Source organism: Rhinolophus hipposideros, assembly GCF_964194185.1.
Source record: "Rhinolophus hipposideros genome assembly, chromosome: 16".
Taxonomy (NCBI): Eukaryota; Metazoa; Chordata; class Mammalia; order Chiroptera; family Rhinolophidae; genus Rhinolophus; species Rhinolophus hipposideros.
The window spans coordinates 48,537,036-48,557,610 of record NC_138062.1 but is presented as its reverse complement, the minus strand read 5'-3'; the positions used below and the strand labels follow the sequence as shown (position 1 = coordinate 48,557,610).

The 20,575-nt window shown below is 49.0% G+C and overlaps 1 protein-coding gene across 1 annotated transcript in view; it reads right to left on the bottom strand.

The window, feature by feature from the left end:
* The window catches only part of CYP4F22 (cytochrome P450 family 4 subfamily F member 22), a 28,138-nt gene extending 14,653 nt beyond the window's left edge, over positions 1-13,485 (bottom strand). The window contains exons 1-2 of the mRNA XM_081077056.1: positions 13,381-13,485; positions 2,967-3,188 (exon numbers count right to left, since the gene is read on the bottom strand). Of these exons, the coding sequence (XP_080933182.1) occupies positions 2,967-3,188 (222 nt within the window). The 5' untranslated portion in view covers positions 13,381-13,485. The remainder of the gene's footprint in view (positions 1-2,966; positions 3,189-13,380) is intronic.
* Positions 13,486-20,575: the final 7,090 nt, after the last annotated feature.

Genomic DNA, 20,575 nt, shown 5'->3' with positions numbered 1-20,575 from the left:
GCTGAGAGGATTCCTGACATAATAAAAAGCAAGAACCCCAGAACGGGGCCTGACACACAGCTGATGTTCAAAAAATAAAAACAGGAACAGTAAACATATTAATGCTAATGGTTAGCATTTATCGAGTACTTTCTCTGTTCGTAATAAAATATCACTAGTATTGTCATATTTAACATATGCGTGTGCTTGTAGTGTCTAGCGTTGCTCTAGGCATTTTTCTTAGATTTGTGTGTTCAACCCACACAAGAACCCCATGACAGAGTTGTTACTATTTCCCCATTTTACTTTGTCTGAAGTTACAGATGACTAAGTGACTATCCTGGTTTGGGCTCCCCAGAAGCAGGTCCTGAGACAAGGATTCTAGGGCAAGTAGCTTATTTGTAGGGGTGATCCCAAAAAACATGGGTAAGGGAGTGGGGAAATGAGACAGGGAGGGAAGGCAGCCAGTAAAGAGTGAGTTGTCAAGAAGGTTATCACCGTGGGCAACCAGGGATCAGTGCCACTGGGGACCTCTGGAAGACACATATCTCACACGTATCCCCCCAAGGGGGAGGGGGCTGGAATGTTTCTACACCAGCTCACAGAGTCCTGTAGTCACTGGCTAAGCGCTCCTGGCGCTTTCACTCTCAAGCTCACAGTACATACAGGCTTCATGGGCTCTAGCTACTAGAGAAAGCCCTAGAACACAGGTACTAGTAGCCAGAGGTCAGGCCATTACACCCAGCAATGGGCCCAGAGTATATGGGCAGGCACTGGCACCATCTATCATTGTGGCAGAGCCAGGGTTTGAACATAGGCCACCCAGCTCCAAAATGCCTGCTCTTAACCAACATGCTCTACAAGGCAAAAGCGCCTCAGGCTCAATGTCAGACAGATCTGAGTTCAAATCTACCCTCAACCACTGTGTGACCTTGGGCAAGTCATTTAACCTCTCTCAGCCCCAAAGATCAAATCTATAATATAGGGCAAATCCATCCCTAATTCACATACTGTGAAAATTAAAGAAGAGCTCAGGTATGAAGGAGCCTAACCCAGTGTCTGGCCAGTGGTGAGGCCCATCAATTGTTGAATGAAAGAATGAATACATGAACAAATGACTCCTGTCTGGATCCTATGTCTCCTTCTCTATCAGGCTCAGCCCTGAGCCTGTCCACACCCAAGGGAGAGCATGGCCGCACCCAGGTCTTGTGGCCCCAGGAGGTGGCTGAGTCCATGGGGTCATGGTGGGGCTTCAGAACCAGCCCTGCCAATTGCCCGGGTCACCTGGACCTAGCTACTACCTCTAGGACCACCATCCAAACCAAAGGGCTTCCTGGAGTAAGGACACTGGAGTTGGAGCACGAAACGTGTAAAAGTTCATCTAACAGAAAAGGATATTCTGGGCAGAGGGCACAATTTCAGCAAAGACCATGGTCGTGACTCGGAGCTTTGTTACGGGAACTGGAAGTCACTCCATGGAACTAGAGGGGGATGGTGGAACTTGTGAGGAGTCTGGGGGTCAGAAATGAAAGAACCTTGAACACCAGCTGAGGAGCTGAGACTTTCCCCAGACAGTAGTAGGGAGCCATGGAGGGTGTGTGAGTAGGGGAGGATTCAAGAATCTTTCTGGGGCCAGGATGAGGGATGGACTGGAGAGGTGAGACTGCAGGCAGGAGCCCAGGGAAGAGGCCGGGCCATGGTGGAACAGGGGAGGATGAGGCCTGAGCAGGAGTGGGAAGATGGAAAAGAGGGAGGAGATTCAGGCACAAACAGGCGAAACTTGGTGAGTGCTGGTCCCAGAGGGATAATTCCAAAAACTGAATAAAATAAATGTTCTTTGCACTATTGACTGGACATGCATCCTTCTGAGACTCCATCCAAACAAGATCTAAAATATTTCTAGAATCACTTGATACTTCCCGTCCCTGCAGGACTCAGGAGTTGAGCACATGTATGCACCATTGTGTAGCAGACCTAGTGCCAAGCCTACCCTGGACATAACTGCAGGAATTGTCAAAACAATCCCATGAAGTTATTAGGAACGATTACAGTCCCTGCATTACAGATGGGGAAACTGAGTCACAGGAGGTGAAGGAGCTTGCTCAGGATCATACAGGCAGCAGATGGTAGATCCAGGCATCAGGTCCACACTGATGGCTGCTGCCCTGAACTGCCTGTCTAAACCCACCTCCACATTCAGTATGGGGGCTCAGTGCCCTTGGGAGTCTGGCTTTCTGTCCACTGTCCTCTGACGGCCTTTTAGGAAAGTCCAGCCTTTCTCATCCAGAAACTAGAGGCAGCCGAGGGAAGAGAGCTAAGAGTGCTGGAGCCACACAGCTGGGTTTGAACCCTGGCTCTGCCACTTAAGAGCTGTGTGACCTAGGGCCAGTGACTTAAGCTCTCTGAGCCTCAGTATTCTGAGGTGCGAAAATAAGGGTAGTCGTGGGACCTACCTCCTAGGATTGTCAAGAGGACTGAATGAGTTAACACTTATAAATCGCCTAGAATAATACTTGGCAGATACATGTGAAATAAGAAATGAAGTGCAAGGAAAGGGGTCCTGTCCTGGGACCACAGCATTAAAGAGGGAGAGAGGTGGAACTATGCTGGGGTTGGGGATGGAGCTACCAAATCTGTGCCCCCCTCGTCCGCCACCAGTGTCCTAGACCCTGATGAACTTCACAGGTACTGGTACCTGTATTCTGAATATATCATGTCTTCTCATGTGATAGGATATATCATATGAAAGGTCCAGCAATAGCCTGGAATTACAGAGAAAACTTTGGAGTCAGCTCTGCCTCATCCCAGCTGTGTGACCTTGAGTAAACTGCTTCCCACCCCCACCCCCACCCCCCCAGCCTCAGTCTCACTCATATCCTGTAAAGTGGGACTGTTCATGGCTCCAACCCGGTTCTTGGGGAGATGCGAGAAGCCAGAAGTCCATCATCCTCACTGCCCCGCCCAGCCCGCTGGCCCCCTGCACACACCATGCCCAGGTGGCCCAACAGCCAGTTGCGCCGGGGCGGCTGAGGGAAGCAGCGCAGCCGGCGGCAGATGACGTAGAAGCGCCAGCACAGCCTCAGGACCTGCAGAAGCAGGCGGAAAAGAAGCAGGAGCAGGGAGAGGAGGAGCGCAGAGCCGGCATACAGGCGGAAGGCAGTCTTCTCCAGTCCCAGGAGGCGCAGCAGCTGTTCTGTGAAGGGCAGCATCTGAGGAGACACACGGGATGGGAGTCAATGCAGGCGGGAACCACCCTCCAGCCACACGGGTGACGTACATGCAGGAGTCAGGCATGGTATGCCTGGCACACAGTAGGAGCTCAATACCTGGAAGTCCCAGATGCCAAGGATACTTACCTCTCCTGCCCCCAGCAGTGACGTCCAGCCAGCTGGCCAGCTAAATGCAGCAGTGCCCCACCATATGCCCTCAGCCTTGACTTTGCAGGACATCCCTCCCGACTTCTCTGCCCAGGCTCTGCTGGCCAGAGTGCTGGAAAATTAAGACTCACCCCGCCCCGAAAGCAGCTCTCATCAATGACTGATGAGCATTACTGGATAAATACTCCAGCGCCTTCTCCCCTCCCAGGCAATGACCCTGAGGTGTGGGTTTCACATGTGCTACCAGCGGGATCAACGCCAGCTGCCCACAATAGAAAATTTCTCAACTAGATGCCTGCCTTCCCCATCTTCCTCTTCCTGCTTCTCCTCCTCTTTCTTCTCCTTCTTCCTCTTCTTTTCTCAAATACGGTGAGATTCACCCGACATAGAATGAACTATTTTAAAGTGCACGATTCAGTGGCATCTAGAGCATTCAGAGTGTTGTGCAACCATCACCTCTAGCCAGTTCCAAAATGTTTTCATCACCCCAAAAGGAGACCCCGTCCCCACAAGCAGTCACTCCCCATTGCCCCGTGCCTTCACCCCGTGGCAACCACTGATCTGCTTTGTGTCTCTATGCATTTGCCTGCTCTGGACATTTCATATCAATGGGATCACACACTGTGTGGCCTTTGGTGTCTGGCTTCCTTCACTCATGTTTTCAAGGTTCATCATGCTGTAGTGTGTGTCAGCGCTTCATTTATTCTGCTGAGTGACATTCCATTGTAAGGATATATCACAATTTGTTTATCCATTCATCTGTTGATGAACATGTCGGATGTTTCCACCTTTTACCTATTGAGAAATGTACTGCTATGAACCCACATGGACAAGTATTTGTTCGAGTCCTTGTTTTCAGTTCTTTAGGGTTCATTTCCTTCTTTCTTACTGGCGTGTTCTGTGATTACGTCCCAGATAAAGCACTTGAACTCAAATCCTTGATCTAGGGTCAGCTCCTGAAGAAACCAAAACGAAGTGGGTGGGTAACAATAACACGAAAGACACAGTGACCTCGGTGCCGCGCACCACGCTCTGGGATGTACGTGCTTCACCTCATGGAATCTTAAGGCAGGTCTTGGAGGAAGGTCCTATCATCCTCTCCATTTTCCAGACAATTGAAGGTCAGTTCCTCAAGTTCTAGGGAGACTGGAGCTGACAGGTCACAGGAGTCCCCACCAGAGGTCAACCTCAATCACCCTCGGTTTGGGGAGCTCAGACACTGCCAGGGAGATTCCTGAAAATGGTGGGTCTTACTCTCATCTCTTCTTTTCTCCCAGTCCTAGCAGCCAAGGATTCCCTCTATGCTCCGACCTCGTTGGGCAACACAGACAAAGGAACCCTGAACTCCAGGTCACCTGAGCCCCAATCTCTACCCACTCCAGCCCGTGGTGCTACCCACTAGGGGCTCAGACTCACTGGCTCTTCCACTAGCCAACACCCAACCACATCAACCCCAAAGAAAACATGAAATTTCTATTGGTTACTGCATCCTGGGGAAAAAGCTGGTGGATCATCACCAAATTTGGGGAGTCCCACTGGGATGGGCTGATTTAAAATGAAGATGGCATGACCATTCATTAGGAGAGCTACTACCAAAAAGGAGAATAACAAATGTTGGCGAGGATGAGGAGAAATCAGAACCCATATGCATTGTGGGCAAGAATGTAAAAAGGTACAGTCATGCTGTGGAAAACAGTATGGAAGTTCCTCAAAACTAATTAAACATAGGATTACCATATGTTCCAGCAATCCCACTTCTGGGTAGACCTCCAAAAGAAGTAAAAGTAGAAACTCAGATGTTTGTACACTCATGTCCATAGCAGCATTATTCACAGTGACCAAAACGTGAAAGCACCCCAAGTGTCCGTGGATGGATGAATGGATAAACAAAATGTAGTCCATCCATACAATGGAATATTATTCAGCCACAAAAAGGACATTTTAGTACCTGTTACAGCGAGGAGGAACCTCGAGGACGTTATGCTCAGTGAAATAAGCCAGATACAAAGGAACAAACACTGTGTGATTCCAATTATATGACGTCCCTAGAGGGGTCAGATTCATAAAGTAGATGGTGGGTGCCAGGGGCTGGGGGAGGGGATGGAAGTTAGTGTTTAACGCGGACAGAGTGTCAGTTTGGGAAGATAACAAGCTCTGGAGATGGAGGGTGGTGATGGCTGCACAACAGTGTGAATGTACTTAATACCACTGAGCTGTACAGTTAAAATGGTTGATAGTAAATGTTATGTGTATTTTACCTCAATTTAAAATCTTTTTTAAAATACAGACTTCTTGGTGTAGATGATATGCCCCCTAAAAGGTCCAGGTAGGGGCAGGGGTGGGGAATAGGCAACCTCCCAAAATGAAGCACAGAGAGCTCCAAGTCACAAGGCCAAGGCAGGTGCTCTGAACTGGGGACACTGGTGGGCAACTGGGCTGCCTCTTGCATGGACAGCTCCAGGTGACATGCTCGACAGGAAGTAGCCATGGGTATTTATTTCTTTACCAATTTAACAGTGGATAATGAGTCTCCCCAGCGTTGCCAAGCAGCCAGCTAGTGATTCCTACTAAGAACTGTGACCTTCCTCTAATGTTTCCACATGCCAGGCTCTTCCCCAAGTGCTCTACATGCATTTCTCCAGCATTCCGTTGGTGAATCATTCTTTGCGGCCTGCTATGTGTGTAACTCTGTTCTGGGCACTGGGGACATAATGGTGAGCAGGACCGGTATAGCTCAGGTCCTCAGAGGGGGTGACCACCAACAGGCATGATAGAGCACCACATAAAGGATTCATGTCATGAAGGAGGTAAAAGGGGGGCTGAATATTGCCCAGCCCCGCACCCCCCAAGGAAGACACAATGTCCTAATCCCTGGGAACTTGGGAATGTGGCAAAGTCTTTGCAGATGGGATTAAGGATCTTGAGATGGGGATATTACCCTGGATCATTCAGGTGGGTCCTAACAGGAATCACAGGTGTCTCTCGAAGAGAGAGGCACAGGGAGATTTGACACACAGAGGAGGAGAAGGCCGTGTGAAGCGGAGGCAGAGACTGGAGCGATGTGGCCACAAACCACGGAGGGTCAGAAGCTGGAGGGTCAGGAGGGACCCTGCCCTAGAGCCTGCAGGGGGAGGTGCACTGCTGACACCTGGATTTCAGGCTTCTGGACTCCACCACTGTGTCTGGGGGGGCAGTATTCAGTGTGTGGTCATTTGGTACAGCAGCCCCAGGACACTAACACACAGAGTGAAAGGGTAAAGAGCAATTCTACTAGCTGAGGTGGTCAGGGGGCCTCTGGAGAGGGCGGCCTGGGCAGCCCCGAAGTGATGTGAGGAGCATAAATCAAGTGGGCTTTGCTATTAGATGCACACGCGCGTGCACACGCACACACATGCACACAACACACATACACACACATGCACACACATACACACACATGCACACCACACACATACACACACATGCATGCACACATGCACAACACACACACACATGCATGCACACACATACACGCATATACACACATGCATGCACACACATACACACACATGCACACCACACACATGCACACCACACACATACACACATACATACACACATACATACATGCACACGCATATACACACATACACATGCACACATGCACACACATACACACATGCACACACATATACACACATACACACATACACATACCACATACCCACACACCACACACACACCACGCACACACCACACACACCATGCACACACCACACACACCACATATACACCACACACACATACACACCATAAGTAGCTGGGTTCTAATCCTGACTCTTCCACTGACTGGCTGTGTGCCCTGTGCCTCAGTTTCCCCATCTGAAACTATGTAAAAGATTATCTCAGCGCGGGAGGTCCCTATCTTGTCACGCCCAAGACTCTCGGGGTGGGGGAAGTCAATACATTCAGCCAACAGGAGGACACATGGGTCACCTCGAATCCCTGGGCACCCAGGCTGCAGTCGGCTCCCAGCCCCGCCACCACAGTTACTTTTCTGAAGGTCTGCCTCTTCCCTGCTCTCAAGCCATCCATGGCTCCCCACTGCCCTCTGCCCGGCATCCAAAGCTCTTTAGGAGCTGATCCCTGCCCACCCTCTGTGTCAGCCATGAAGATCCATCCCCCTTCTCAGTCTGTTTTGGACTCCTCTTCACCCAATTTAGAAACGTTGGGGTTCCTTAGAGCTTGGGGCTGCGTCGTCTCTTCTCCCTCTGTGTACACCTCCTGGGGATCTAAGCCCGTCCCATGGCAGCTGTGACCCCATCTCTGAGGTGCTTCCCGTGTCTCCGTGTCCAGCTCTGAATATTCCCTACTCTGAATGTCCAGCCATCTCCTGGGCACTTCCTAGACCCTCAGATTCACATCACCTCCCTCTTTCTCCCCTCATCCAATCTGTTGTCCGTTCCTGCCAGTTGTCTGTCCTCATCATGTTTCACAACCATTCACTTCTCTCCATCCCCATCATCCCATGTCAGGCCTCCACTGCAGGATGTTCCCACTGGGCTCCCGAGTTCTATCCTCCACCCCAAGTTCTATTCTCCACATAGCAGCCAGAGGGATCTTCCTAAAGTTAAATCAGATCACGACCTCCCCCAGCTCAGAATCCTCCGGTGGCTTCCCTTCACACTTCACACTCTGAACACAATTCAGAGACGTTTCTGTGGACCACAACAACACCCTGTGTGGCCTGGCCCCTGCTGACCTTTCCAACCCTGTCTCCCAACACCCTCCCCCTTGCTCATGCAACTCCGGCTACCCCAGCTGCAAGCCAAGTTCATTTCCGCCTCAGAGCCTTTGCACATTCTGTTCCTACCACGGCATGCCTTTCCCCCAGCTCAGCTCATGGTGGTTCCTCCTCTCCCAGGCCCAACTCTGCCTTGACAGTCCAGTCCATTTTTCGCTACCATCAGCCACCCGCCTTCCCTCACTCTCTAAAGAGTTATTGAGCACCTGCTGTTATGTGGTGGTTTTCACAGTCATTCCTTTCACCTTCCCAGTAGCCCTCAGAGGGAGTTGGGGGACTTCTGAGTGTAGTAACAGCAAGAGTCCCACCCCCACTCAGGAAAATCCCAGCTGATATCCTGACAAAGAAAATGTCTTCTTAAAGAATTGAAACAGGAAGAAATTGGAACAAGAGAAAGCACCAGCCCTGGAAAAGGAGACCCTGTTCTAGGTGGGTGGATCTATGGGGAGGTCAGAGAAAAAAGTGGCTGAAGCCCTGTGCCCACGTCACCAAGTGGGTAGGTGCTTGGGGAAGTGGGTTAATGGGGAGGACCAGGGAGGACAATTCTGAAGGCTGTGCCCACCTCACCCCTGTGTATGCCAGGCACGGGGCTGCAGCCTTTCCTAGGACAGATAGCAGCTCTGCTCCTAGCAGGAAGAGCATATGCTATGGGTCCCCGACTGGCTCTCACCCTGGGAGCCTCAGTCTTCTTATCCACAAAATGGGAATAATAGTAAGAGATCCATCATGTTCAGGAGAAGTTCAATAAATGAGTACACTGAGGAAATCCTCTACTTTCTTCAGCTGGGTTCCCCCTGCCCTCCAAACAAGAGCACTCCTGTCCAACTCCCCAAAAGAAGATGCTACAAAAAGCTTTAAGGTGGTGCAGCCACTGTGGGAAACAGTCCTTCACAAAGTTAATTATTGAATTACCACATGACCCAGCAATTCCACTCCTAGGAATATACCCAAAAGAATGGAAAACAGAGACTCAAGCAGATACGGGGTACAAATATTCATGGCAGCACCATTCACAATCACCAAAAGGTGGAAATAACCCAAATGACTATCAACTCATGCATGGATAAATATCATGAGGTCCATCCATACAATGAAATATTATTCAGCCACGAAAAAGAATGAAACATTGATATATAGTACAACGTGGATGGGGTGGCTGGTTAGCTCTGTTGGTTAGAGCGTGGTGATGGCGTCGTGATGGCAGCACCAAGGTTGCCAGTTCAATCCCCACATGGGCCACTGTGAGCTTTGCCCCCCCTTAAAAAAACAGCAACACTAACAATTGTCACCCAAATAAATAAATAAATAAATAAATAAATAAATAAATAAATAAATAAAATAGCAACAACAAGGGCCAGCCCGGTGACTCGGGCGGTTGGAGCTCCATGCTCCTAACTCCGAAGGCTGCCGGTTCGATTCCCACGTGAGCCAGTGGGCTCTCAACCACAAAGTTGCCAGTTCAATTCCTTGAGTCCCGCAAGGGATGGTGGGCAGCACCCCCTGCAACTAAAGATTGAACATGGCACCTTGAGCTGAGCTGCCGCTGAGCTCCTGGATGGCTCAATTTGTTGGAGGGCGTCCCCTCAACTACAAGGTTGCCAGTTCAACTTCCACAAGGGATGGTGGGCTGCGCCCCCTGCAACTAGTAACAGCAACTGGACCTGGAGCTGAGCTGCGCCCTCCACAACTAAGATTGAAAGGACAACAACTTGACTTGGAAAAAAGTCCTAGAAGTACACACTGTTTATTTCCCTTCCCCAATAAAATCTTAAAAAACAAACAACAACAACAAAAAAAACATGGATGAACCCTGAAAACATGATGCTGAGTGAAAGAAACCAGACACAAAAGGCCCATGGAATATGATCCCATGTATGATGAATGAGATGTCCAGAACAGGCAAATCCATAGAGATAGAAAGCAGATAAGAGATTGCTAAGGGTTGGGGGAGGGGGAGGAGGCGTGACGGCTAATGATGACAGGGTCTCTTTTTGGGCTGATATACTAAATGCCACTGAATTGTTCACTTTAAATAGTTATATTAGGTGAGTTTTGCCTTGATGTTTTTGAGGCCAAAAAAAGTGCTTTGAGGGCCCCTGTGAAATTTCTCAGGATGGCTGCCTCTGGAAGGGGCCTAGAAGAACTGGGGTAAGGGTGGGAGGGAGACTTAACTTTCACTCATCATTTTTGGGGACTTTTTTATTTTCTATACCATGAGCACTATAAATTAATTATATTAAATTAACTATAAAAATTAATGAGTTGACTATATAACCCAAAAAGTGAACTCTAATGTAAACTATAGTTAATAATAATGTGTCTATATTGGTGTGTCAGCTGTAACAAACACACCACACTAATGCGAGACATTCATAACAGGAAATCGTAGGGAGTTGGGGGGGGGGTGCTGGCACTCTATACTTGCAGCGTAATTTTTCTGTAAACCTAAATCTGCTCTGAAAAATAAAGTCTATTTAAAAATTAATTTGTTGAAATGAATGAAAAGGAGTTAAGATACTTTCATTGGTGGAGGAGTGTTCTGGGGCACAGGTCATCTTCCCTTTCTTGATCTGGATGATGATGGCATGTGTGGATTCAATTTGTGAAAACTCCTAAACTGTCCAGTTCTGGGATGAGCGCTTTCCTATGCACATAGTACACTTCAACTTACGTAAATAAAAGTAAAATGAAAGGTTGTTTGGGGACAGTATCGTCCTTCCAAATGGGCAGTTTCGACTCAAACCCGCCTGGGTTCAAATCATGACTCTGCTCCTCCCCAAATAAATGGCCTTGAGTGAGTCCAGTCCCCATCCTCAGCTTCCATTTACCAATCTGGAAAATGGATTACTAATACCATGTTTCCCTGAAAATAAGACCTAGCCGGACCATCAGCTCTAATGCGTCTTTTGGAGCAAACATTAATATAAGATCTGGTCTTATTTTCCTATAATATAAGACTGGGTCTAATATAATGTAATATAATATAATAATATAATATAGCATAGCATAGCATAGCATAATATAATATAATATAATAATACCAGGTCTTATATTAATGTTTGCTCCAAAAGACACATTAGAGCTGATGGTCTGGCTAGGTCTGATTTTCAGGGAAACACAGTAGCAGTACCTACCTGTTCAGGTTGTTTTGGACACTTCAGTAAGATGAGGCTTGGCAGGTAGCATGCAAAATTTTTGCCATTATTTCTATTTGTGCTGTTACTATTTTGTAGAATTGAGAGAAATTCAAAGCTGATACTTGGGATGCCATGGGAGGCTGGAACACCCACTCCTCTATGCATCAGCCCCCAATCTCATCCCAAACACCAGGCAGGGCACCCAGCAGCCTGCCCTGGCAGAGGTGGCCCCGCCCACCCTCCTGGGGCCTGAGTAATCTGGAGACGGAGGTGCTAGTAGCTCTAAGGCCCACGCCCATGGAGTGCTGGTTTGTCAGGTTAGCCCAGCCACCAGTCAGGTACTTGTCATACAAGGTGTGTGGGCTCCTGAGAAGGAATGCAGGACAGAGACCCTGACCCACCAGAAACCATCTATCTGCCTCTCCTTGAACTATAGGCGCTGGGGCCCACCAGCAACCTGACAGCCAAGTAGTAGCAGACTTTTCCTACTGCCCCACATCCCAGCCCTTCTCTCCACCCCCTCTCACAGCCTGTAATCAAGACAGCCTGCCTCCATCTTGGCTCATGGCTCTCCATGAACCCCTCTATGCCAAAGGGCTGCCCGACTCATACTCTTCCAAAGTGCCAGGCTCCAGAAGGCGTGGGCTGAGAGGGGGCTTATCCCAAATTTCTGGAGTTCTGAGAAAGAGCGTCAGGGGCAGTTCTGAGGGAAAAGCCAAGTTGGCAAATAAGCATGGGGAGCGGGGAGTCTCACTGCAGGTTTGGTCATATGGTAGGAGATCCTGACAGAAAAAGAAGTTTAAAAACCACCAGTAATCTAGATTATTCCAGGGCTGCAATCATCTCTGAGCACCATCCTGAGCAAGTGTGGCCACATTTGAATGTTAGACTCGGAAAGGATTCTATAAAGCTCAGCTGTGTGACCTCAGGAGGGTGTCTGCACCTCTCTGAGCCTCAATTTCCTTCTCGGTAAGACAGGAACCATATTACCTACTTCATGGGGCTGTGATGACCACACAGCATTTTTAATGTGCTCAGCTCAGTGCTTGGCACACAGTAAGCCCTTGATCAAGCTGCTGTTGGTGCTGCCATCATATTCAGTATCGTTACCCAGCCACCTGGTATTTGCAGAAATAGGCCCAAGGCTTGCCAGAGAGAAGAGAGAGAGGGTCCCATTTTGTGAATGGCTCCTGAGTCATCCAAGCCCCTCTGCAGATACCAGCCCAGGTCATCGCCGGCCATGAGCCCAGAGCTAATGTTACCACTTAGAAACCCAAGCTGGGCTATACACAGAGGCTGGGGCCGTTGGAAAGTGCCCAGGAAGGGGTCATACAGGGCTGGTGTATTCAAATCCCAGCTTCCCCTCTGTGTCCCTGTCTCTCTCCCACCTCCAGCCTGAAACTCCCCAGCTAGTGGGCCTCAGCCACCTTCCGTGGTCCAGGCCAGCTAGCTACCCCTGGTGCAAGGGGTGAGGGCTTGGTTCCTGAGACACCAGAGAGCAAGCATCTTGTCACCAGCATCCAACAAATATCAGCTGGACCAACTGCAGGATCTCATACAACCCGCACAGCCAACTCTAAGAGCCCAGGAGGGCATCCTATTTTCACAGAGGGGCACTCTGCGGTGCTGCGCCTGCCAGGGTTGGGTTAGAGGGACCAGAGGGCAGCCGGAACACAAGCGTAAAGTCCATTGGTGGGACGCACAGCCTCCCCTTTAAGACAATGAAATTACAAGTGACTCGAATCAGCCCTAATGAGGCAGGGCTGGGCTTGGATCCCTCTGTGATGTCCTGGTGGGTGGGGGTCTTCTTGAGACCCCCGCCCATCACGGACACCCAGAAAAAAGGATACACCCAGGACTCCTGGGCGCGCACAGAAAAATCCGCGTTCATACACAGCGACCGTCGGGGACACAACCAATTATATCCCGCAACCGGAGTAGCCGGATCCGGGGTCCGGGTGATCCGCAGGGCGGCTGAGCGCAGACCCTCGCAACTGCCCGGTCAGCCCCAGAGCGGGAGCTCGTCAGGTTTCAGTGCAGAATGCGCTCGGGTTACGCCCCCCTCTGCCACTACCCGTCCCGCCACCCCACGGGGTACACTTACCCCGCGGGTCTCGGCCTCCGACCCTCAATCCAGATCCGACCGAGCCGCCACCTCAACTCTGACCGCGAGGTCCCTTGGCACGGGTCTTTAACCCCACCCGGCAGTGCTGCGAGGCCCGCCCCTGGCCCGCCCCCGGCTTCGCCGGCCACTGGGCGGGGACTGAGGCGCGGCCTCCAGAGACGCGGAGAGGGAGAGACAGAGGCTGGGAGGACTCGAGAGTGACGGAAAGGGAAAGACACTGAGAGAGTCAAAAGAGACATGCGGAGAGACCAAGACTGGGACACCCGGAAACTGCGAACGCCGGGCTTCTTCTCCCCCGACCCCGCCCGCCCCTGGCTCCCGTTAGCGACCAGATCCTCCTCCTCCTCTCCTGCCTTGACACTCTTCTCCCACACTAACACTCCTCGCGGCCCCCACTTCAGGGCCTGCTCCCAAGCTTGGACAGGAATCCCTAAGCCAGCATCCCTGACTCCCCACTGGCCCCCAGGAGGTTCCTCTGGGACCACCAGGAATTCTCAGATTCCACCAGCCCTTCTGTTCCCTCTGGATCCTGTGTCCAACCCCCCACCCCCCTGGGTCTGCAGCCAGTAGCAGCCTCTCCCTCCAGGAAGACCTCTGGCCTCAACAAGCAGCAGACTCTGGTTCTGCTCCTCCCTCCCCACCCACCCACTGCCAGCCACTTTGTCCCTCCTGCTAGGATGTAGTCCTTGGCCATCCCATCTGCTCTAGACATGCCCAGACAGAGTCAGCCCAGTCTCCAGGTAGGACACAGAGATATAATCCTTGGGTCAGTGAGTGGGTGGGTGACTGATCTGGGCAAGTGGGCAGACAGATGGGAGGAGTCACAGCTGACCTCTGGTCCCCACCATCTCTCCAGAGCTGAGCAAACCAGAAGCCCAGGAAATATGTCAAAGGGGCAAAAACAAAACAAAACAAAACAAAAAAAAAAACACAGGAGACTAGAGAGAGCAAAGACTCCCGTCATTATTGCAGGCACATCTGGGGAAATTGAGGCACGGGCTGTGAGCTGAGAGGCATGAATTTCCCCAGTTCAGGCAGGGGTCGGACACTGAGAAGCCCAAAGTTAGGAAAAAACAATGAGTTCCAAAGTTAAAACCACAGTAAACCATAAAAAAGCTGAAGAAAGGCAAGGCAGCAGAGATATATTCCCTCAGGATGGCTATTCCAAAACCAAAAGTAAATTCTGGATGCAGTGACAGATTTAGTGCCTGGCAGGTGAGCCAGTCCTGGCTTTGCAGGCAACCAGGTGGGAGGTCTGACTGGTTAGCGTGGTGGATGGGGCTGAAGGGTAGAGCTGGTCCAGAGTGATGCTGAACTCTCTCAGAGAACAGAGCCTGGGGGCCAAGGTCAAATGCAAAGCAATGTGCACAGTGGTTAGAGCATGGACTCTGGAAGCAGTGGGCCTCTGTCATATACTCACTGTGAACCTCGGAAGGTTGTTGTAATGCTTTAAGACAGTGGTTCTCACCCAAGGCAATTCTGCCCCCCAGGAGACATTGGGCAATGTCTGGAGACTTGTCAGGTCAGACTTGGGGGTGGGGGTGCTATGGCATCTCGTGGGTAGAAGCCAGGGATGCTGCTAAAAACCCTACAATGCACAGGACAGCCTCTCACAACAGGTTGTCATCCTGCCCCAGATGTCAACAGTGCTGAAGTTGAGAAACCCTGCCTCAAGATGTGGGGAGCACTTCTGTATTTTACAACATAGTAAGTGCTGAGTTCTATTCATAAGCACCATGGAGCTTCCAGGCTTCTCCCTCATTGGCAAATCCTGATTGCTAACTCCATGCTCTGCGTGCCCCAGGTCAGAGAAAGCAGTGGCTTCTCAACCCATCCAGTCAGTCAGGAAAGTGCAATCAGTCAGGCAGGTCTTCTGTTAACCTGGCTCTGTCTCCCCGAGACTAGGGTCTCCAGGATCAGCTGGGGTGGGGCTTGGCAGTGCTCAGCTCAACATAAATCTATGCCACAGTGGAGTACCCACTGTGCTCCAAGCATGGGAATATGGCAGAGAATAAAGACAGACCAAGTCCCTGCACTCATGGAACCGAGACTCAAGTGAGGAAAGCAGAAAATAAACATATCCATCAGGAAACTGCCACCAGTGAAGGGATCTAACGTAGAGTCTTGCAGTGGGGTGGGGGGTTGGTATTTGAGGTTGGGTGTCAGATACCTTCCCCACCAAAACCTGAATAATGATAATAAATGTTGAATCATATTGTACACTTTAAATATACAAGGTCTGGCAATTAAGTTCATGAACTCGTCGTAGAAAAAGTGCTACATACCTTATTGATGAATATCACTGCAGTCACCTTCGAAGTACTTCCCTTGGGAAGCTATGCACCAATGCCAGTGCCTAGTCCACCCTTCAAAGAAATTTTGGAACTTTTTTTCTCAAATGGCCATCAGAGCTGTCATCGTATTACTCCCGATGACTTTAATGGCATCAAAATATCTTCCTTTTAATATTTCCTTTATTTTGGGGTAAAAAAAGAAGTCATTGGGGGCCAGATCAGGTGTGTAGGGAGAGTGTTCCAATACAGTTATTTGTTTATTGGCTAAAAACTCCCTCACAGACAGTGCCCTGTGAGCTGGTGCATTGTCGTGATGCAAGAGCCATGAATTGTTGGGAAAAAGTTCAGCTCATCTAACTTGTTCTCGCAGCCTTTTCAGCACTTCCAAATAGTAAACTTGGTTAACTGTTTGTCCAGTTGGTACAAATTCATAATGAATAATCCCTCTAATATCAAAAAAGGTTAGCAACATCGTTTTGACTCTTGATTTGGACTGATGAAATTTTTTGGTTGTGGAGAATTGGCTGACTTTCACTGTGCACTTTGACTTTGTTTCAGGGTCATATTGATACACTCGTGTTTCATCACCAGTGATAACATGGCCAAAAACATTATCTTGCCTCTCCAAAAGGATTTGGCAAACTTCGACTCTCCTTTGCTTTTGTTCATCAGTGAGCTCCTTCGGGACCATTTTTGCACACACCTTTCTCATGACAAGATTTTCACTTAAGATTTTCCTAATGGTGTCTCTATCGATGTTTACTTGGTCTACTATGCTTCTCACAGTCAGCTGACAATTTTCACACACAATTCCATGAATTTTTGCAATGTTTTTTCAGTTCTGCTCATTACTGGCCGCACTGACTTCTCTGCATCAGTGACACATTCTCCCCCCTCAGAAAAATGTTTAATCCACTTGCACACGGCCGTTTTCTTCATGGCATTATCACCATAAACTTGGATTAACATGTCCCTGATTTCAGTTCCACTCTTACCACGTTTAGCAAGAAATTTAACATCTGTTCATTGCTCTAAGTCAAGCTCAGACATTCTCACGACAGCACACAAAAACACGCAACAATGATAATGAACACCACTCAGCAAGACACTGCCTGCCACATGTCGACACGAACACAGCTGTGAGACACTGATATACCACGGCTATGAAACCTTACCGAGCTGTTTGTACAGTGCTGCCAGTGTAAGTGCACGGTGACAAGTTCGTGAACTTAATTGTCAGACCTCGTACATAATTTTTATTTCAATTGTACCTCAGTAAAGCTGGGAGGAAAAGAATATATGTGGGATGGATGGATGGATGGATGGATGGATGGATGGATGGATGGATGAATTTTCACAAGTCTGAACCTCACAGAAAATACTCTGGCTGTTTCCCAAAATCTGGTGCAAGAATTCTTAGCTGTTACGCACAATAATTTTAGATGGCACATGGAGGAACATTTTCTATTCATTTTCTATTTTCTATTTATGTTAAATGAGAGGTTTGGTTTGATGAATAAAGCAAAAAAATATACGTGGCCTGTACATTAAATCCACAGTCTTGTGGGTAATAATAGTGACATAAATTTTGCTTTAAAATAAATAGTGTTTAAAAGGAAGACCACTGAAAGAAAACTATTAATTAATAGAAACATAATACATAGAGGGGGCAAAACTGGTGACAGAAGATTGTGAATGGCTGAAATTTCAGAATCAGACACCGTCTCGTCTGGATTAAGGTAGAGCAGGAGGCTCAAGACCTCTGAGTCTGAGTTTTGGAAATGTTAGGGCAGCAATCTTCCCCAAATTCCAGAAAACAAGAAGCAGAGGATTCAACACTTAAAGGAGAAAATGTTAAAACAAGTATAAGACACCTCCCTTGCCCCAGCAGGTGGTAACCTTGGACTCGTCGTTTCAATAATGTTCTCTCACTAGGTGCTGGGCCCTCAGCAAGGGTGAGAGGGGGTGGTGTTTCCAGGTGAAAAAGAAGCAATACAAGTAATTGAAGCTTTGCTGCTTGGAGGAGGCAGAAGGGAGGCCAGGGAAGGCTACGTGAAGGATGTGACATCTGAGCAGGGACTTCAGGGAGGGGTTGGATTTCAACAGGTGCAGGAGAGGGGGTGAGGCTTAGGCGCAGAGAAACCTAAGGGTGTGGCTGGGCAGGTGGCTTTCCCTGGCCTTGGGGTGTGAGAAGGGAAAAGGCTGGAGAGGTACAGGGGTGGATGTGAAGGGCCTTGAAGACCAGTCCCAGTGGCTAAGGCTTGATCTGGTGGGCAATAGGGAGCCACAGATGGTGCTTGAGCAGGAGAGGCGCCCCCTTTGTATTGGTTTGTTTTAGAGCACGTTGGAGTTTATTTTTTTAGGGGTATGGATTTTTTAAGGATGTGGGGGATATACACATTGGTGACTAGCTGGATATGGGGTTCCAGGGAGCAGGAGGAGGAAAGAAGAGGTTGTCAGCCCAGCTTCTCTGCCCTCAGAGAGATGGAGACAAGGAAAGAGAAACAAGTTGAAGGGCTGGGGATGAGGAGTTACTGAGAGTGAGCTTCCTGGCCGTGTGACCTTAGGGAAGTCACATGACCACTGTGGACCCCCATCCTGTACAGATAAAATAGAGGAGATGACCATAAGATGAAGTCATGGTTACAGAGTGCTCAGCCCCATGCTTGGCACAGAGCTGGGACTGGACAAACTTCAGCACTTCAAGTTTGTGGTTTGATTTGTGCTATCCTAGCGGTTCTCAACCAGGGCGGATTTTCCCCCCAGGGGACATCTGGCAGTGTCCACAGATACTTTGGTTGTCACACTGTGGAGTGGGAGATGAAAAATCTAGTTGGCAGAGGCCAGGAATGCTACTAAACACCGTACAATGCACAAGACAACCCCACCCCAAAGGATGATCCTGCCCCAGATGTGAACAATGTCAAGGTTGGGACACTCTGGGTTACCTTGAGTCGAAAAGGCCTGTGGGCCACTCAGGCAGACACCCAGGAGGCATCCGGGCACATCCTGAGAAGTGTGTCTGTGAGTCACCTGCATTGGGCAGACAGTGGATGCCCTGGAGTAGGGCAGTGAGGTCACGCAGGGAGGGAGGCAGACAGAGAAGAGGGTGGGGAGACAGAAGCTGCATTTAAAGAGAGGACAGGCAGAGGCACAGCACTGGAGGTGGAGACAGCCATGTCTGGGAGGTTGAGGAAGTGGTGATAGGTACCATTACCTGTGCCAAGTTGTCAAAGAGCCTAGGCTCCAGGAGGGGACAGGGCTATGTGGTTAATAGGTCACCAGAGTCCTCAGCCTGGCAGTGGCCAAGGTCTCAGTGAACTGAGGTCAAAGGGAGAGGATAAGAAGTGGAGGTGGTGGCTTGATTAGGAAGATGGTACGAGAAAGACATCGGGAAATGGATAAAGACAGAGCGTGGGAAGGGCTTTTCCTGGGGCTCCAGCAGCTAATGGCAGACTTTTATGGGAAGAGATAAAAAGAAGAGAGATCTTGTCATACACTGCTGATGGGGATGTAAAATAGTCCAGTCTCAGTGGAAAACAGTTTGGTGGCTCCTCAAAAACCAAAACATAAAATCACCATATGACCCAGAAATTCCACTCTTAGTATATACCCAAAAGATTTGAAAACTGGGATTCAGATACATGTACATGTGTGTTCATAGCAACACTGGTCACAATTGCTAGAAGGTAGAAACGGCCCAAGTGTCCATCAATGGGTGAATCAATGAATGAAAGAATGAATAAATGAACAAATGTGCTCCATCCACATAATGGAATACTCATCAGTCATGAAAAGGAATGAAGCTTTGGCACACGCTACCATGTGGATAAACCTCAAAAACATGATGCTGAGTGAGAGAAGCCAGACACAAAAGGCCACATAGTGTATGATCCCATTGATATGAAACGTCCAGAACAGGCAAATCCATAGAGATAGAAAGTAGATTAGTGGTTGCCAGGGCTTCTGGAGGAGGAAATGGAGTGAAACAAACCCAGGGGAAAGCGGTATAAGATCTCCTTTTGGGATGATGAAAAAAATGGAAACTAGATAGAGGTGATGGTTGCCCAACATTATAAATGTACTAAGTGCCAGTGAATTACACACTTTAAAATGCTTGATTTTATATTATGTGGATTTTGCCTCAATAAAAAATAAAAAGAGAGTGCTCTGGCAGGAAACAGAGGACTCAAATGGGATCATTTGAATAAAGTTCAATAAAAGCTCTAGTTTCAGGCCCAACCGTCCTCTCCAGAGTTTTGCTCTGCTCTCTGGCACAGCTTCTCCTGAGAATCTTCAAGGCCCAAGCCCCAGAGGCCATCTGAGAGGGAAGGTTGTGGGGAAGGCCAAGGAAGGAGACGTGCCCAAGTGGTGGTGGGGGAAGGCCTCACCTGGCAGTCTCCTTGAGGAGTTCCAGTCAAGATGTGCAGTAAGTAAACGCTGTGCTTACCTTCTCTCATGACCACATCAAAATTACAACTAAGCTACAGAACAACTGTCATTGAGAATCACATAAAATCTTGCTGAACTGAAGCCCTAAAACTAAGGACATGCAGAAGAAGCCACCTCGAGACTGCTAGGAGAGGCAGAGACGCAGAACGGGCTGGTCCCACACCTGTATATGACCATTAAAAGTCGGGAGGAAGGGCGGCGGGATGGCTCAGTTGGTTAGAGCATGAGCTCTGAACAACAGGTTTGATTCCTACATAGGATGGTGGGCTGTGCCCCCTGCAACTAAAGATGGAAAATGGTGACTGGACTTGGAGCTGAGCTGTGCCCTCCACAACTAGATTGAAGGACAACTGGATGGGCCCTGGAAAAACACAGTGTTCCCCAACATTCCCCAATAAAGTTTTTTTTAAAATCAGGAGGGATATCTC